Source organism: Ahaetulla prasina, chromosome 11 (assembly GCF_028640845.1).
Source record: "Ahaetulla prasina isolate Xishuangbanna chromosome 11, ASM2864084v1, whole genome shotgun sequence".
Lineage (NCBI taxonomy): Eukaryota > Metazoa > Chordata > Lepidosauria > Squamata > Colubridae > Ahaetulla > Ahaetulla prasina.
Window position 1 is genome coordinate 29,066,286 of NC_080549.1, and position 18,952 is coordinate 29,085,237.

The 18,952-nt window shown below is 42.4% G+C and overlaps 1 protein-coding gene across 2 annotated transcripts in view; it reads right to left on the reverse strand.

Moving 5' to 3' along the window:
- Positions 1–6,595: 6,595 nt before the first annotated feature.
- Positions 6,596–18,952, reverse strand: part of LOC131204945 (heat shock factor protein 3-like) — a 57,307-nt gene continuing 44,950 nt past the window's right edge. For both annotated transcript variants that reach the window (XM_058196644.1, XM_058196643.1), the window contains 2 exons: positions 9,735–9,801; positions 6,596–8,401 (listed from right to left, as the gene is read on the reverse strand). In XM_058196644.1, the coding sequence (XP_058052627.1) occupies positions 8,097–8,401; positions 9,735–9,801 (372 nt within the window). In that variant the 3' untranslated portion in view covers positions 6,596–8,096. The remainder of the gene's footprint in view (positions 8,402–9,734; positions 9,802–18,952) is intronic.

Below are 18,952 nucleotides of genomic sequence, written 5' to 3' on the forward strand. Positions count from 1 at the left end.
AATACTTTCCTTCTCTTCTGCGGTGAATTCAAACCATTAACATTCCAAGATAATAGTTTAATTGCCATTATCGGCCAAAGGAAACTTTTGGAACACTAGCCGGAGATCACATTTTGCTTTAGGCCTTGCTCCTCCCACTGTTTCCGTTGTAGTAGTCGCCAGTTGTTGTTGTGCCTTCATCTCTTGTTCCTTGCGTTTAGCAGCAGCTCTTGTCAGCCTTTGTTCTTTTGAGTCTGAACCCGTCGTAGGTATTTCCAACACTTGTAATAAATCTTCTTCCATCACAATCTGTTCTTGTACCTGCTTCACTTCTCTTTCCTTCACTTCCGTCTCCCTTCTTCTAGCTTCCAATGGAGGAAGACTTCCAACTTTTAATACTTCAGCATAAAATTCTCTTGCTTTTCCAACTGTATTGAGACGATGTACTTTCCCTGCATAATATACTATTATACCAGTTGGAATATCCCATCTATATTCAATCTGACGTTTTTTAAGTTCATTCACCAGGAAGGCAAATTCCTTCCTAGCCCTTAACATTTTTGGTGGAATTTCCTTTAATATTAAAATATCTTGACCAGCAATCTGAATCTTCTCCCCCTTATATGAGGCTTGCAAAATCTGATTTCTCACTGTTCTATTTGTAAAATAACAACATCCCTTGGCAACTTTTTTTGCCTTGCTATCCAAGAATTCACACGATATATTTTATCAATTTGATAAGCCACATCTGCTGGACGAGCTGCTAATATCTCAGCAAATACTTCAGAAAAAATTTCCCTTAAATTCTCTTCTTTATTCTCTTTCAAACCACGGATTCTTAGAGCAAATGCCATATTTCTATATTGTATCAAAACTATTTCATCATCTGTCTTTTCCATTTTACTTTGAAATTCAGCCATTTTATTTTCTAATTTTGAATTATGTTGCTTAATTTCTTCAACTTCCTCTTCTAATAAAATCACATTTGTTGCCAAACTTTGTACTGCAGTTACAAATCCTTCCTTAACTTCTTTATTTCCCACTTGAATTTCTAATATCTGCTCTTTCATTTCAGACATCTCATCAGTTATTACTTTAAATCGGCAACCAATGCAATTCTCACAGGTGATCTATGTGCACATTGAGGTCTGCACAAAACCATGTGGGCTGCTGCATTTTGCACCAACTGGAGCTTCCAGATCCTTCTCAGGGGCAGCCCCATGTAGAGCAAGTTACAATAGTCAAGATAGGAGGTGACTAGAGCATGAGTGACTGTGAGTAGGGATTTTTGGTCCAGGAAAGGGCGTAATTGGCGCACAACCCACACTTACGCAAAGGCTCTGCCACCTGCTTTTCAAGCAGGAGTCATGATTCCAGGAGAACCCCCAGGTTACACACAGGGTCTGTTTGAGGCAGTGCCAACCCTTCTAAGACTAAAGGCGGCAATTCTCCATGGACCAAAAACCCCCAAACCTAGAGCCACTCGGTCTTGCCAGGGTTTAGTTTCAACCTGTTGCTCCCCATCCAGCCCCTAACAGCCTCCAGGAACTGCGAGAGGGAGGACACGGCATCACTTAACGCACCAGGGGGTGAGACATACAGCTGAGCATCATCAGCATATTGATGATACCTCAGCCCATGGTGACAGATGATCTCACCCAGCGGCTTCATATAAATGTTGAATAGGAGTGGAAAGAGTACTGAGCCTTGTGGGACCCCGCAAAGCAACGGGCGAAGGCTGGATCTCTCACCTCCTATTGACACCGACTGAGAGTAGCCACAGAAGAAGGAAGTGAATCAGGGTAGCACAGAGCCCCCCACTCCCAACCTCTAAAACTGCTCCAGAAGAATACCATGGCTGGTGGTATCAAAAGCCACTGAGAGGTCAAGTAGAGCAAGGATGGATGCATTACACCCATTCAGCTCCTGGCAGAGATCATCAAAAAGTGTGGCCAATGCTGTTTCTCTCCCATTTCCAGGCCTGAATCCTGACTGGTAGAAATCTAGATAATCAGTTTCATCCAGAAACCTCTGGAGCTGCTGTGCAACCACCTTCTCAGCAACCAAGAAGAGAAGATTGGAGACAAGTCAGAAATTATCCAACAGGGTGGAATCCAGCAATGGCTTCCTGAGAAGAGGGCAGGCCACAGCCTACTGAAAGTGCTGGGGCACTATACCCTCCTGTAAGGAAGCACTGATCACCTCCCGGGAAGCTTTCAGAAGCTAGGAGGGACATGGGTCTAAAACCCAGGTGCTTGTGTGCATACTCCCTAGGATCCTGTCCACTTCCTCAGGAGTGATAGAGTCAAACTGTTCCCAGATAACAGGGCAAGAACCTGCCTCAGAACCCTCCACTAGACCAGCAACCATCTAACTAGGAACGAAGTCGAGCGATTTTGTCTTCCAGAAAATCCGCAAATTCCTCAGCACGTCCCTTTAGGTGGAGCTCAGTCTTCTCCTTCCCCAGGAGGAGGTAGCTCACCTTAAAGAGGGTCGCTGGTCGGTTATCCAAAGATGCAATTAGTGCACAGAAGTACTTACACTTCGCTATAGGAATCGCCACAAGGTAGGCCTTAATAGCAGCTCTTACTTGGTCGAGTTCATCCCGTGTCTTCCACCAGCGGTGCTCTACATGTCTCTTCATCCATTTCATCCCTTTCAGTTCCTCTGTATACCATGGAGGACAGAGAGGTTATGGGTGGGAAGAGGTCGCATGGGCGCAATCCTATGCAGAGCCTCAGCCACTTTCCTATTCCCAACAGTGACTAAGAACTCGGCTGGACTACACAACAGATCTGCAGTTATAACACCCAGTTCCTTCTGGAACCCATTTGGGTCCACTAGTCGATGGGGGTGGACCAATCTAATCTATGCATTACCATTACTATTATTATTGCTGCTGTTATAATAGTTGTATTTTTCATTTTCAAAACTATCAAGAGGTTTAAGCATCAGACCAGACACTCATCATGTCAATCCCATCTCTACTTTCTCTACCAACATAGCTGTCTCTCTGCCCAAAGCTCTTAGGGACTCAGGATACCCAACCTTGTTATGAAATAACCAACTTTTAATGCACGGAGATACTTCCGTCCTATAAGGACCAGCTCTAGAACAAGGTAAATCAAAACAAGGGAAGCACTAGTTTGCAATTAAAACCTCTGCACGTATTAAAAGAAGGGAAAAATTATACTTGGTTTCAATATGGGCAATTACGTGCTAGATGGAAGGAAGATCAGAAAATTGGTATAGTGCAGAATGAGGAAAATTTGGTAAAGCAAATTAGAAACCAATCTCAGGAGCATATAAAGAGATTGTATAATGTGTTACTTGAGATAGATTCTGAAAGGGATTTGGTAAAGGACTGTATGATAAAGTGGGCACAAAATTTTCAGGAGCCAATATTGTTGGAAACTTGGGGAAAAATTTGGGTTAGAAATGTTAAATTTACGCAGGCACAGAATTTAAGGGAAAACTTTTACAAAATGTTTTATAAATGGCATTTAAATCCTAAGAAACTATCGTGTTTGTATCCAGATATGCAAGCAAAATGTTGGAGATGTAATTGTGATGATACTACATATTTTCATATTTGGTGGACTTGCAAGAACATTAAGGCTTTTTGAATAAGAATTTGGTAGATTATACAAAATGTTTTGAAAAAGAAGATAAAAATTCCTACCGCAATTTTTTCTACTGGGAATTATCACATACTATACAGTAATTGAGACTAAGCTGATTCTAAATTTAGTAACAGCGGCAAGACTATTGGAAGTCTTGGAAGTATTGGAAGAAAAAAGAACTACCTACAATAGAAGAATGGATATTGAAAATTGCTAATTTGGCTGAGATGGCAAAAATCTCAGCCTTTTTGAAAGACAATACAAGAAAGATACTTAAATGAATGGAAAAAATGGATTGACTATATTCAAAATAGATATCAGACTAAGAGATATCAGACTGCCTTTGAATGATTAGGATGTATTATTTCTGATTGTTATTGGGGAGGTTAGGATTTGATGAGAATTGCAGGAGTATAACTAAGTTAGGAAGGAAAATTTTTAGCATATGCTTGTTTTATTTTTAATTATACCTTGTGTTTGTTCTGGGAAGTCGGGGGGGGGGAGGAGGAAGAGGGGGGGAAATGGGAGGAAAAGCTTTTTTTTGTAAAAACTTTTTCAATAAAAAAAAAAACCAAAAAAAACAAGGGAAGCACTGAAGCCTCTTATTTTGCATCTGCCCAACTTTAAAAAAAATTGTTGGTATTTAATTTAAAGTTGGTTTTGCAATTATTTTTTTCTGTGGTTTTAACATTTGTAGTCATCTTCAAGCTGTAGAAATCCATTAAAAAGAGAGGTTTTTAAATATTTAAACAATATCTACACAAAGCTGTCTGGGTGACTTTGTGCCAATCACCAGAAGATGGTGAGTTCTAATACTGCCTTAGGAATGAAAGCTGTCTGGTTGATTTTGAACCAATCCCTCTCCCAGCCCAATGTACCAGAGTTGCTATGGTGAAAATAGGAGGAGGAAAGAGTATTAGGTATGTTCATCCCTGAGTTACTTATAAGGTAATAAAAATGTAATCAATCAATTTAATTGGATGCTAATCGTGAGTCACCTTTTGAAGCTCAATCAACACTGCAGGAAAGGGTGTAACCTTAGCAGAATTTAAGTCTTTCTCAACTATTCCATGTCTGCTCTTTGGCAATGATGCAACACAGCTGACTCACGTTCAGCTGATGACTGATGGGAATCCCAACATTGCATGTGCACCACTGACAAAACAGGTACTGTGCATTCAAAAATTATGTGATCCAAGTGTACAACTTCCCATTTGCCCACAATGAACGTCATTCTTGTTTCCCATTCTATCACTGTTGCAATCACAAAGATCCTCTAGAATAGGGGTGATCTGGATCTGTGGCAAATGGGATTTAGGATCTGGCCTGGGACAGAAACTCTATCAGCTAATCTCATGTCCACTTGTAACAAGACCTGGGAGTATGACCATTCTTCTCAACCCTAGTATCCTTGTGGACCATCTACAATGTTATGGTGGTTCTTTTTTTTAATGTATAGATAATATAAATAGGGAGAGGGAGAACATTTGGACCCTGAGCAATCTGCTATAGGATGCCCATGGTTTGATATTTTCTGTTTAATCCTATTTAGTATCTACATGAGGCTGCTGGGACAGATCATGTCAATTCAGGGTAAGGTAGGATCAATAAGCAGATGATATCCAGTTGCACACCAGTATCTGAGATCCTGTAAGAAATATATGAGAACATCTTATCTGAAGACTATCAGGGCATGGTTGGGAGAAACACAAGGTCTTCTCCAGAACAAGTCAGATGGGACTACCGATGCAGAGGCCTGCTGATTCTAGGATAGAGCCTACATCAATTCTATCCTCTATGGGGATTACGCTTGCCCAGAGACAGTAGGCCTGGAGCCTAATGTTCTTCTACATTCACAGCTCCTGCTAGATGTACTGGTAACATCCATGACCTGGAAAGCCTCTGCTCAGCTTCCATTGGTGCAGCCTTATCTTAAACAGACTGAATTGACATCAATCACCTATATCCTCAGCTTCACTCCTCATCCAGCTCATTGAGAACACGGGGAGTTGGGTATTTGAGCGAGCAAACTCAGATCTCCTGGTCCAATAAAATTGGGATTTAATTACGTAAACCACTTCTTCTTGTTTATGTATTGCAGCCATGGTGATGGGAAATTTACAAAACCTGGCACAGGGAAACTCAGAGAAGTGTTCCTGGGCTCGGAGCAGACAGTTCAAAACCAGTGAAATGTTTAGTATTTATAATCATTCACTTTCAAATTTTCACTTTTGAAACAAAGTACAAAAACACTGTGCAGTTTTTCATTACAGCTAGTCCTCAAATTATGACTGTAATGGAGCTTTCCCTATTACAGTCATATGTTGTGACAGTTATAATGTATCTCATGACCAACCTGATTTTACGACATTTGGCAGCCGTCTTAACCAAACTCAGTTTACTATGGGATGTTTTTGCCAAAAAGCAGAAGTGCCAGATATTGTTACAAACTGTTTGTGTGATTGTGGGACGCTGCAAATGACTTTAAACATGAGCCTGTTGCCAAGCATCAAAATGCAATCATGTGATGTGCCTGTGTGTGTGTGTATGCGTGCGTGCTGGCTATCAGAATTTTGGAACCAGTCCATATGAACCTTTTTTGAACAAAATATGTTGTGCCTCGTCCTCCCTTTTCTCCTCAGCTGGCCCCTCCCGTCTACACCCGGGCCTGTTATCAGACTCAAAGAGTCTGATAATGAAGATGAACGGCCTGTCATGCCTCCAGCCCCTGGCCCTGGCCCAATGCCCGGACAGGATGTCAGGAATGAACAAACAAACCTCACTCCTACAGCGTATGAGCAGGGAGCCTGCCACGTGCTGGAATTACTGACAGCAGTTCCAGCTGAAAAGAATTCAGTGGGAGGATCCTCGTTTCCGGAGATCTGAGAGGCGATGCCAGCAGAAGGAAGGGAGAGGCAGGCCTGGATAAATGCTGAGTCATGGAGCCACACCCCACAGACTATATAAAGGACCTGCTTGTGGCATTCCAACCTTGAGTCAAGCAAAGACACATCTAGTTTGCTGAAGTCACAACTTGGACTCCTGCCTGCCCCAAGAAACCTGGAAGGAATTTGGCAAAGCTGCAGAGGCTTCGTTGCCATGCTTGATACGGACTTCCTGGACCCGGTCGTCGGCGGAGGAGTGGGACACGACAAAATATTAATATTCAAATATATTAAAAAGAACCTTTTGGGGTGGTCAGTCATAACTTCAATCTAAGCAACCAATCATAAATTGAGGATTATCCGTATCCATGCAATCAAGAGGCAAAAGCCTAAGTCAATTTTTCAGACAAACAAGTTATTTTTAAAAGGAAGCCTTCATTTGAAGGCAAGTATGTGATACTACCATTACACCATTTACAGGAGAGCTAAGGTGGAAACGGCTCCAATCCCCATTGGTTCTGCCCATGGATGACGTGGAATTAAAGGGCTGGCACTCATGGCACTTTCTGGGATGACTCTTGGATTTGGCCACCATATTTGGTTTATGGGCAAAGGGCCAAAGACGTTCAGGAGATGTCCTGCCCGTTCAGAAAGTATCTTATCTTTCTATAGGTCTCAACATGCCAAATGGCTTCATAATTCTGCTTTTGAAGACAAGGGGCAAAGGGGAATCTGCAGGTTGGGTGAAAATCGCTGGAACCAACAAACTTCATGAGCATCGGGTCCCAAGCCTCAGAAGTGCACCTGCCGGAGGTACCTAGACAGAACCGGTTATCCACACCCTCAGTGTTCAGGCCTATGAAGAAAATGTTGACTTAAAAGAGCAAAGGTGGCTTTGATGATACTTCTTCTTGGATAATCCCATTATTTACTGTTGGGAAAGTCATCCTAGGAACAGGAGGTTTGACATGCAATGTGCATCAGAAACAAGCTTTTTGCAAAATATCTAAATATGCAGCAGGTACACATACTACCATTATTTTAAAATAAATGTTAAAATATATTGTTTGCCATAGGAAACAGAAGTTACTTACAATAATAATTAGAGGGAGAACTTAAAGGTAAATAATGCACAAAAGGTGACATAGATGAAGACAAGAGAAGACAAGAGCAGTGAGGACTGAGGCAAAAGTTTGGAGCAAAGAAAGATTACAGTTACAAAAAAACTCAACATAATTCTAACATACTTGTTATTTCCAACACAACAGTTCAGGAAGAAAAATAAGTGTATTATGATAGTACTGACTATCATGGGATCAAACAACCTGAAACCCCTATGCAAATCTTACACTAAGATATAAACATTAATCTTATTTATAGCATATTTGTGTATAAAATAGTTCAAAAGCAGATTTGAAATTTAAAAAAAAAAAATCAGTGCAATTTGGAACTTCAGCCTTGCAGCTGCCTTCCTAACACTACATTCTTGCAGTAAAAATAGCTTTCCATTGTTTGTGGAGGAAATTCAGCCATGGAAAGTAAGAGAAGCAGAACTGCAACCTGCAGTGGTTCTTGAATCTTTTTCCACAGAAAAGATGCGATCAGCAGTTCAACTTGTTTCTATTTCTGAGGCCTCCTCTATGAAATTTGCAACTGGGCTGAGAAGCAGAAGAGGAAAGAGTTTATATTCGCCATTCATGTCTTCTGAGAGAAGGGGCTGATCCAGGGGCTCCAGCGGAGCAGCTCCAGCCGTTTGGCTTCCTGGGCTGGCGACTTGCTGCGCTGCTTTGTTGCTCTCCATGGAACCCAGCAGATCCCCTCCGGCGTTCCCCAGGCAGCCATCTTCCTCACTGGAAGGTGGTTCTTCAAATAGTGAAAGCAAAGGGTTTCCCCGATACTGAATCAGCTGCATGTCTGGGGGTGGTGGGGAAGAAATAGCTAGTTAATAAATATTTAATAGCTAAACTAAATGCTTGCGCTGTCATGTGGAGAATCCTGAAAGGAACAAGGGGCCCCCTGCCCATCCAAGCGCGGCACAGACAAGATCCCGGAGGAGGGAACATTTAAGCAGAAGCTCTGCCGTCTGAATCACATCCCAGGCTGCAACAAGGAGGAAACATGAGGCCATTCAGGCCTGCAGGATGGGCCCTGCCTGTCGCTCTTAGAGAAGAACCAACAGAAGCCGCCAGCTGGAACATCAATAAAGACTTCTTGCCTGGACAAACTAGACTTATTTCCAAGTGTATCATTACCGTTACTATTCCTTCAATGTACTGTTATTTTACAATAAAAGTCAATTTACTAGCAGTGCAATAAAAAATAATAATGGCCAACTCAGCACTGACTCTTTTCCAAACAAAAGGCCAAAGTCTAGAAATAGGAAGTTGGCGAAGGGGATGTTGTCACCACCACCAAGATTGGGGGAGGGATGTCCACGGGGCATGATAAGGAAATCAAAAACTCTGCCCCCACAAAAACAAACTGGCAATTTCAACCTCACTGCTGGGGCTACCATCTTGATTTTGAAAAGTATTTCCTGTGAACATCCCTCACATCCTGTGAGCCAATCCCCTCAATTTCCAGCCCCACAGAAGAGGCCTCGGACTCAGATCCGTAAATGATTTCAAGGGCTGGGAAAGTAAAAGCCGGACTGTGAGGTCAAAAACACAAACAGAGCTGATGGGGGATTCCTGCACTATCCACTCAGCCCTCCGGTATCAGAGTTGCCTTTAAAAACAGGATTGCACTTCTGAAAGGAAAGTCACAACCTTTCATTGCACAAGTCCGATTCCTCTCTTCCTCTCTCTGCTCTCCAAATGTTGTGTAAGAAGAACAAAAAGACTCAATCAGTTATAACCCAAATAAAATTTCAAACTGGAACAAGATGCTAAGAATAAAGTTTTGTATGGGGAAAGTACAGGTGCTCAGGGCTGTTCTCTCTAGCAGTGCATGAAAGCCAGTGAGCCAGGGGCAGATTCGGGCACTTGTGGGGCAGCTCTTCCCAACTGGATACTCTCAAATGGACTGGAGTTTGACATTCCAAATTCCTAGCCCCTTTGAGCCACATGGGCTCAAGATTATGGAAGGAGACGTCCAGGTCATCTGGAGGACACCAACTCCTATGGAACAGATGTTGTAAGCCACACAGGGCCTGAAAGGGTGGAAGTTCCCTCCAAATGAATCCACCCCTGCTTAGCTTCTCCAGACTGATTTGATAAAACAATTCCCAATTTCTTGGCCTGCTCACCATTCTTCCCTGAGGTTTCCTCATCCATTATCCCATCTGTGTCTAAATTTTCTGGCAAGTCTTCTGTCTAAAAAAGAAACAAAATTTTTAGAATATTTGTTTTAAATGCTACAGTACTTTTAAAACACAAAGACAAGAGAACCAACTGTACCCTCATCCGTTTAATAATGTCTCCTGTCTTCCCTTTAATCAGCTCATCACTCTGGCTATAATAGCCCAGCCAGGGCTTTGCTTCCCCAGCTTCTATTGGTAATGCTCAACTTAAAGCATCGCTGCTTCACATGTGCCCTAGCTGACAGTACCTCTCGGTGTTTGCTTTTCTTCTATTCTACAAGTGATCAATAGAAATATTTAGAGATGCTTGTTTTGATATTTCTGCTGCAACTGAGTGCTGTAATTTTTTTTTAAAAAAAATAAGGATATAAACATAAAAATAATTCTGATAAACTATACTTTTATGTGCATCACACGAAAGATGAATACTGCAAGCACCTGACAGCTTACATTTCATTTTGGGACTCTCTACTGAAACATACCACCTTGACTAGCCACACTGTCTCTGCAGGAAGCCAGGATGGTCTGCCTGCAGAGCACAAGTTCTGGAAAGAGAGGGACTCTGGGCCTCAGCCTTCTACTCTGCTTCGGAAGCAAAACGCCCTGCATCCCCCGCCCATTTTCTCCTAGGAGACGCGTGTGCTGCATAGGCTGAAACCATCTCTAACTATTGGACCTGATGGTCTATGTGCATACTTCTTAAAAAAGCTTTCCACTGTTATAGCAAAACCCCTAAGCATAATCTTTGAAAAATCTTTCAGGACCAGCTCCCTTCCCAAACTATGATCACTAGCCATGGTTATCCCTGTCTTCAAAAAAGGAGACCCCAGCCTAGTTGAAAATTACAGACCAATTTCTTTATGCTGCATCACCTGCAAAGTCATGGAATCAATCATCAACCAATCCATCACCCTCCACCTTGAAACGAACAACCTACTCTTTAATAAACAATTTGGTTTCAGAAAAGAATTATCCTGTAATTTACAACTTCTTCATTGCAAAAACATATGGACTACAAATTTTGATCAAGGCAAAGCAATAGATACAATTTACATAGACTTCTGTAAAGCTTTTGACTCAGTGGTACATGACAAACTTCTTCCAAAACTAAAATCCTACGCCATCTCCGGACCCCTCCATAATTAGATAACAGCGTTCCTGTCAAACAGACAACAAGTGGTCAAAATAGGCAGTGCCCTATCAAATCTCGCTCCTGTCAATAGCGGTGTCCCCCAAGGCAGCGTTCTAGGACCAACACTCTTCATATTATACATTAACGACCTCTGTGACCATATTATAAGTAATTGTGTTCTCTTCGCCAATGATGTTAAACTATTTAACACTACCAAAAATGCGACTACCCTTCAAAAAGACTTTGACTTTGTGTCGGAATGGTCAAAAATTTGGCAACTCCAAATCTCAACCAGCAAATGCTCTGTCTTACACATTGGAAAAAAGAATCAGAACACTAAATACAAGCTTGATGGAAATTACCTTGTAGATGACCCTCACCCCGTTAAAGACCTTGGATTTTTCATATCAAATGATCTAAGTGCCAAAGCCCACTGCAACTACATGGCCAGGTTTTAAGTGTTGTAAACTTAATCTTGCATAGCTTCTTCTCCAGAAAGATTACACTACTAACCAGACCATACAAAACATTTGCTAGAACAATTCTCGAATACAGCTCACCTGTCTGGAACCCACACCTCATTTCGGACATTAATACAATTGAGCGTGTCCAGAAATATTTTACAAAAAGTTCTCTCCACTCCTCTGATCACAACAAAATGAGCCTCTGGTGGCTCAGCAGACTACGTCTGTCTGTTATTAACACAGCTGCTTGCAATTACTGCAAGTTCAAGTCCCACCAGGCCCAAGGTTGACTCAGCCTTCCATCCTTTAGGTAGGTAAAATGAGGACCCAGATTGTTGGGGGCAATAAAAGTTGACTTTGTATATAATATACAAATGGATGAAGACTATCGCTTAACACAGTGTAAGCCGCCCAGAGTCTTCGGAGAAGGGCGGGATATAAATTCAAATTAAAAAAAAAAAAACTTATGCCACCAGACGTGAAATTCTGGGTTTAGAAAATTTAGAACTTCGCCGCCTTCGGCATGACCTGATATAATTCATAAAATCATCTGCTACAATGTCCTTCCTGTCGAAGACTACTTCAGCTTCAATCGCAACAATACACGAGTGTCAGGCTGCCTCTGATTATATCTAGGAAAGAATACACCTTGATTTCATTTGCAAATAAAGAAAAGTACTTTTACTAGGTACATCTGGATAGCAGCAGTGCTAAGTTGAATCTGAGACAAAATATGGCTAACAATCTGTATCACCCTATTCCTCCCTCCCCTTTCCCAAAAGGTCATCAGGTCTGGTCCAATGCCAGCTCCTTCCCGTGGTCCCGTGGTAATCTTCTTCCGCAGGTCTCTGGTTGTCAATCGTATCAGGAATGCAATGTCGTTAGAGTTCGCGCCCAAACATTCCTGTTGAACTCCTGCTCCCTGGCGGAGCAGAAGGCCAAAGGCCGGATGAAAACCATCAGGCAAGGGAGGAGACCGGTGGCGGATTACAGCCAGGAGTTCAGTGATCTGGTTCCCCTGATGAGAGGATGGTCGGAGGTGACCCTTGTGGACATTTACAAAGATGGTCTGAATGGAGATCTCTATGAATTGTGCCGGGCACGGGCCTCTCCAACCACGTTGTACGGCTGGTACACCCTGGCAGCGGAGATGGAAATCGAGCTAGTGAAGGATCGTGGCAGAAGAAAGCGCAATGGAAGGCCATACCCTGCCCATGCCCCTAGAGGCCTCCCTAAGGACGTTCTTACGTCGGAGAATGGGAGGCAACACTCGACTGCGTGCTACAGATGTGGAAAAGAAGGCCACCGAGCAGCCGACTGTCGGGTGAAGCTGGTGCCTAAGTCGACCCATGGTGGTGAAAAGGAACCAGTGAAACCAGCTGCTAAGGCGCGAAAGCCGGCAAAGGTGGGAGAAGGCGCCGCCAAGAAGGCCACTCCCTGCAGGGAGGAGTGTGAAACGCTGACCGAATCCGATGACAGCAAAACCACGTCAGAGTCCGATGAAGATCTTCTGGTGAGTTGGACACGGGGTCCCTTGAACATCCCGGTCAACCTGCACGTCCCCTCTTCGGGTAATAAGGGGGAAATGCTAGTGCTTCTAGACTCTGGGTGTACTAGGTGCATGATCAGTCCCGAAGTAGTAGAGAAAATGGAACTAAAACTGAGAACCGTACATAGGCCCATAGCGTTTGCCCAGTTGGATGGTTCTGTGGCAGGGGGAGAACCCACCCATTTTGTAACAGAACCCATAGAAATGATAATGGGAGACCATCGAGAGATCCTAAACTTCATAGTAGCCCCAGGGATGGACCAACCCCTGTTGCTAGGGTTGTCATGGCTGCGGAAGTGGAACCCCCATATTAACTGGAAGACGGGAGTCTTACGTTTTCGTTCTAAGACACAAAAGGGGGAGAAAAGAGAAACCAAGAAGGGATCTACAGTGGCCATGTCCCATGACGTGATGGGGGCAATGATCGAGCGAATAGAAGGGGAGGAGAGGATACCTAAGGAGTACTGGGACTTGCGAGAAGTCTTTAGTGAGAAAACATCAGATGTTCTACCTCCCCATAGGCCTACTGACTGTGCAATAGACATACTTCCAGGGGTAAAGCTTCCAAAACCAAAAGCTTATCCCATGACCCAAAAAGAATTGGGGGAGTTACGTAAATTCATAGATAAAAACTTAGAGCGGGGGTTTATCCAACCGGCTAGGCCTCGTGTGGCCGCACCAGTGATGTTCCGAGAAAAGAAAGATGGCTCTTTTCGTCTGATAGTTGACTATAGAAACCTTAACGCTGGTGTGCGCTGAAAACGTATACCCCATGCCGCTCATGAAAGATATGTTAGCGCATCTAGCGAAAGGAAAGTTTTTCACCAAATTGGACCTACGAGAGGCTTACTACAGAGTTCGTATAAAGGAGGGGGATGAATGGAAAACCGCTTTCAACTGTCCGCTAGGGTGTTTCCAGTTTCGAGTACTGCCGTTTGGACTGCAGGGGGCGCCCGCAGTTTTCATGCAACTGATAAATGAAATACTCCATCAGCATTTGTTTAAAGGGGTTCTTGTCTACCTTGACGATATACTTATCTATACAGAAACAATGGAAGAACATATTAAACTAGTAAGAGCTGTTCTCAAAAAGTTATTGTCTGCAGAACTGTATTGCAAGCTATCCAAATGTGATTTCCATCAAACAAAAATAGACTACTTAGGGTACCGCATATCAGCAGATGGATTAGAAATGGACCCAGAGAAAGTGAAAGCTGTCATGGAATGCCCCCCCCCCCCCCCGCACACACAAACAGCTACAAAGTTTTTTGGGGTTTGCAAACTTTTATCGTCAATTCATCCCCTCCTTCGCTCAAATTGCTTTGCCAATCACCAACCTCTTAAAAACTAAAGGAAATACAAAACCCAAACCATCATTACCTCTCGAATGGACAATGGAATGTCAAGCAGCGTTTGAAAAATTAAAACGACTATTTGCCGCTGAACCTATTTTAAAACACCCCGACATGGATGTTCCTTTTGTGATACAAGCAGATGCTAGTGATGTAGCAGTCGGAGCCGTTTTACTCCAAAACAATTCCAATGGTAAACTACAACCCTGTGCTTTCACTTCTCGAAAATTGACTGAAACTGAAAGACGATGGGCTATTTGGGAAAAAGAAGCATTTGCAGTTCATTGGGCTCTTCGCACATGGAGACAATTCTTAGAAGGTTCTAATCATCCTTTTGAAGTTTGGACTGATCACAAAAATTTAGAAGCGCTTAAAACTCCTAGAAAACTTTCGGCTAAACAAGCCCGTTGGGCTCAATATTTTAACTGTTTTAATTTCACCTTACATTACATTCCTGGAGGGAAAAACTTTTTGGCAGATGCTCTTTCACGTTTGCCCCACTACAATGGTACACGTTCCAAGGTGGTTTGCCCAATACTTCCCATTCAACAGATAGCAGCTCCAGCTATAACTCGAAGCCATACCGAAACCGAGTCATCACTGCCAGATGAACTAACTAAATTGTTTAAGGAAGCTTTGAACTCCGATGCCTGGTTCTTGACGCATTCGCATGAATGCACGCTCCGGGATGGACTAGCTTGGATTGGAGCGAAACTATATGTTCCTCTATCACTCAGAGAAACCATCCTACAATGATGCCATGATGCCAAAATGGCAGGACATTTTGGATTTGTAAAAACCTTGCATCTTCTTAAAAGACAATTTTGGTGGCCAAGTCTTAAAAAGGACATTCAATCGTATATCTCAAGTTGCCCTGTTTGCGCATCATCTAAAAGGCCTCCAGGAAAACCTCCTGGACTACTTCAAACAGTAGCCCGGCCAGGAGCTCCATGGAAAGAAATATCCATGGATTTCATAGTAGAACTACCCGAAAGTGCAGGCAATACTGTAATCTGGGTAGTTACAGACCTTTTCTCCAAACAAGTCCATTTTATTCCATGTTCAAAAATACCCTCTTCAAAGACTCTGGCGAAGTTGTTTGTACAACACATTTGTAGACTTCACGGAGTTCCTGAACGCATCATCTCAGATCGGGGAGTTCAATTCACTTCTAAATTTTGGAAAGAATTTTTGCGACTGATTGGCTCCGCCCAAGGATTAAGCTCCTCCCATCATCCCCAGACTAATGGAAGTTGTGAATGCTCGAACTCCATACTAGAACAATATTTACGTTGTTACATTAACTATAACAAGATAATTGGGCAGACCTACTACCTTTTGCTAAAGTCGCCTACAATAACTCAATTCATAGTAGCATGGGATTTACTCCTTTTAAAATAGCTTCAGGCCAAGATTTTGTTCCCATTTCGGAACTTCCAAAGGAAAAAACCAGTTTCCTCCTTGTCAGAATGGATAGATCAAATACAAAGCACATGGGAAATGACTCGCAAGGCGATCGATGACGCTCACCACGCACATAAAAAACAAGCAGATAAAAAAAGATCCCCTGAAAACAAATACCAAGTTGGAGATAGAGTTTATCTCTCCACCAAATATTTACAAACCACTCAAAAATCTAAAACACTGGGACCTAAATATGTGGGGCCTTTCCCCATAGTGAAAATCATCAACCCCGTGACTGTACAGCTAGAATTACCAAAAACACTTAGAAGAATTCACCCCGTTTTCCATGTAAGCTTGCTGAAACCAGAACACACGTCTAGTTTCCGTGCGAACCATACACCCCCTCCTATACCGATTCTCATAGAGGGTGAATAACATTTTGAAGTAAAAGAAATCTTGGATTCAAGAAAACATAGAAATAAAATTCAATATCTCATTGCTTGGAAGCACTTCCCTTTGTCCCAAGCCGAATGAGTGAACAAAGAAGATGTTCGTGCTTCAGAAAAGATAGCCCAATTCTATAACAAATATCCTGACAAACCCTAACTTTTCTCTTTTTCTTTCTAGGACTGACGTCCTTGTTGCAGGAGGGCCGAATGTCAGCCTCCACTCCAATCTTCATATCTTTTTGTATTCCTTATATTCGGTTGTTAGATAGCATGGGATTTTATTTCTAATGTAAATAGCTCTTGGATTCAAGTTAAGTAGAGAGGGCCCTTTAAGAGTGTCGGTCTGATATAATTAAGGGGGGAGGGGAGATTAATGTTTTGAATTCAACAGGAATGTTTGAGCGCGAACTCTAACGGACATTGCATTCCTGATATGATTGACAGCCAGAGACCTGCGGAAGAAGATTACCACGGGACCACGGGAAGGAGCTGGCATTGGACCAGACCTGATGACCTCTTGGGGAAGAGGAGGGAGAAATAGGGGGGTTATAGATTGTTAGCCATATTTTGTCTCAGATTCAACTTAATATTGCTGCAATCCAGATGTACCTAGTAAAAGTACTTTTCTTTATTTTCAAATGAAGTCAACGTGTATTCTTTCCTAGATATAATCAGAGGCAGCCTGACAGGGGAGGCATTTGTGAAAATTTTCTGTAAAACTTTTTAATAAAAAAAAAAGGAGCTCATTTGAAAAGAAAATTGGGTGGATTTTCTTCTAAGTACTCAGTTGACAAAAGACTTGGCAGAGGTCTCTTGATCACAATATAATTTAAAACTGTTTAACCTGAACCTTTTTATTAGGAAGGCTGTTCTGATCAAATCTTACAGAACACAGAATTAGAACTGAATGGCCTAAGAAAAAGGCTTCTAGGCCTATCTGCCAGAGTCCAAGCCTTTAACTACCAAATGTTATCAGAAAAAGCCAGGTCTTGGAAAATGCCCCTAATTTTCAAGTAGGCTTTCCTAATAAATAATAAATCTAATAAATAATAATAATACTTGAAAACCATCACGGATCCACTGTTAGACCCCTTGCAATTTGCATACCGAGCAAATAGATCAACAGATGATGCTGTTAATATGGCTCTGCAGTACATCCTACAACATCTTGAGTCTCCAAAGACCTATGCAAGATCCTTTTTGTAGACTTTAGATCAGCATTTAACATTCTTTGTTGTCCTTTTTTGATGACCAGACATTCTTCTAACTAAGCTAAACCAGCTACAGGTACCGGAACAGACTTGTAAGTGGATCACAAGCTTCCTAACAAACAGGAAGCAGCAGGTGAAGCTAAGCAAGATCACATCAAATACCTGTACAATTAGCACAGGGGCCCCCCAAGGCTGTGTGCTCTCCCCACTTCTCTTCTCTCTGTATACCAATGACTGCATCTCCAATGATCCATCTGTTAAGCTACTGAAGTTCGCAGATGACACAACAGTGATTGGTCTCATTCGAGACAATGACGAATCCGCATATAGACAAGAGGTCGAACGACTAGCCTTGTGGTGCAACCCAAACAATCTGGAACTGAACACACTCAAAACCGTAGAAATGGTGGTAGACTTTAGGAGAAACCCTTCCATACTTCCACCTCTCACAATACTAGACAACACAGTATCAACAGTAGAAACCTTCAAATTTCTAGGTTCTATCATATCGCAAGATCTAAAATGGACAGCTAACATCAAAAACATCATTAAAAAAGGACAACAAAGAATGTTCTTTCTGCGCCAACTCAGTAAACTCAAACTGCCCAAGGAGCTGCTGATTCAGTTCTACAGAGGAATTATTGAGTCTGTCATTTGCACCTCTATAACTGTCTGGTTCGGTTCTGCAACCCAACAAGAAAAACACAGACTTCAGAGGATAATTAGAAGTGCAGAAAAAATAATTGCTACCAACCTGCCTTCCATTGAGGACCCGTATACTGCACGAATCAAGAAGAGGGCCATGAAAATATTTACAGACCCCTCGCATCCTGGACATCAACTGTTTCAACTCCTACCCTCAAAACGACGCTATAGAGCACTGCACACCAGAACAACTAGACACAAGAACAGTTTTTTCCCGAAGGCCATCACTCTGGTAAATAAATAATTCCATCAACACTGTCAAACTATTTACTGAATCTGCACTACTATTAATCTTCTCATAGTTCCCATCACCAATCTCTTTCCACTATGACTGTATGACTGTAACTTTGTTGCTGGCAATCCTTATGTTTTATATTGATATATTGACCATCAATTGTGTTGTAAATGTTGTACCTTGATGAACGTATCTTTTCTTTTATGTACACTGAGAGCATATGCACCAAGACAAATTCCTTGTGTGTCCAATCACACTTGGCCAATAAAAGAATTCTATTCTATTCTATTCTATTCTATTCTATTCTATTCTATTCTATTCTATTCTATTCTATTCTATTCTATTCTATTCTATAAACAGAGAAGAGAAACATCAGAGATTAAAGCCCAAGTGAGAGGTGTGACAAGTGTCGCGACGGAACGGACACAAACCCCAAGAGCCCCGGGGTGAGTGCCAAAAATCCCCTCGATATGGGGGTCCGTCTCGGACCATAGCTGCCCTGCAGGGGCAGCGAAGAATGAAAGAGCCGCTGGAGCGAACAGGGAAGTTGCAAATTCCCTGCAGCTCCGGCTTTTCCCCCCTGACCCAGCAAGGAGGACCGCAGCCATCACCAGCTGCCTGAAGTCGGGACGGCCACAAAGAATGGGCAGGAGGATAAAGCAC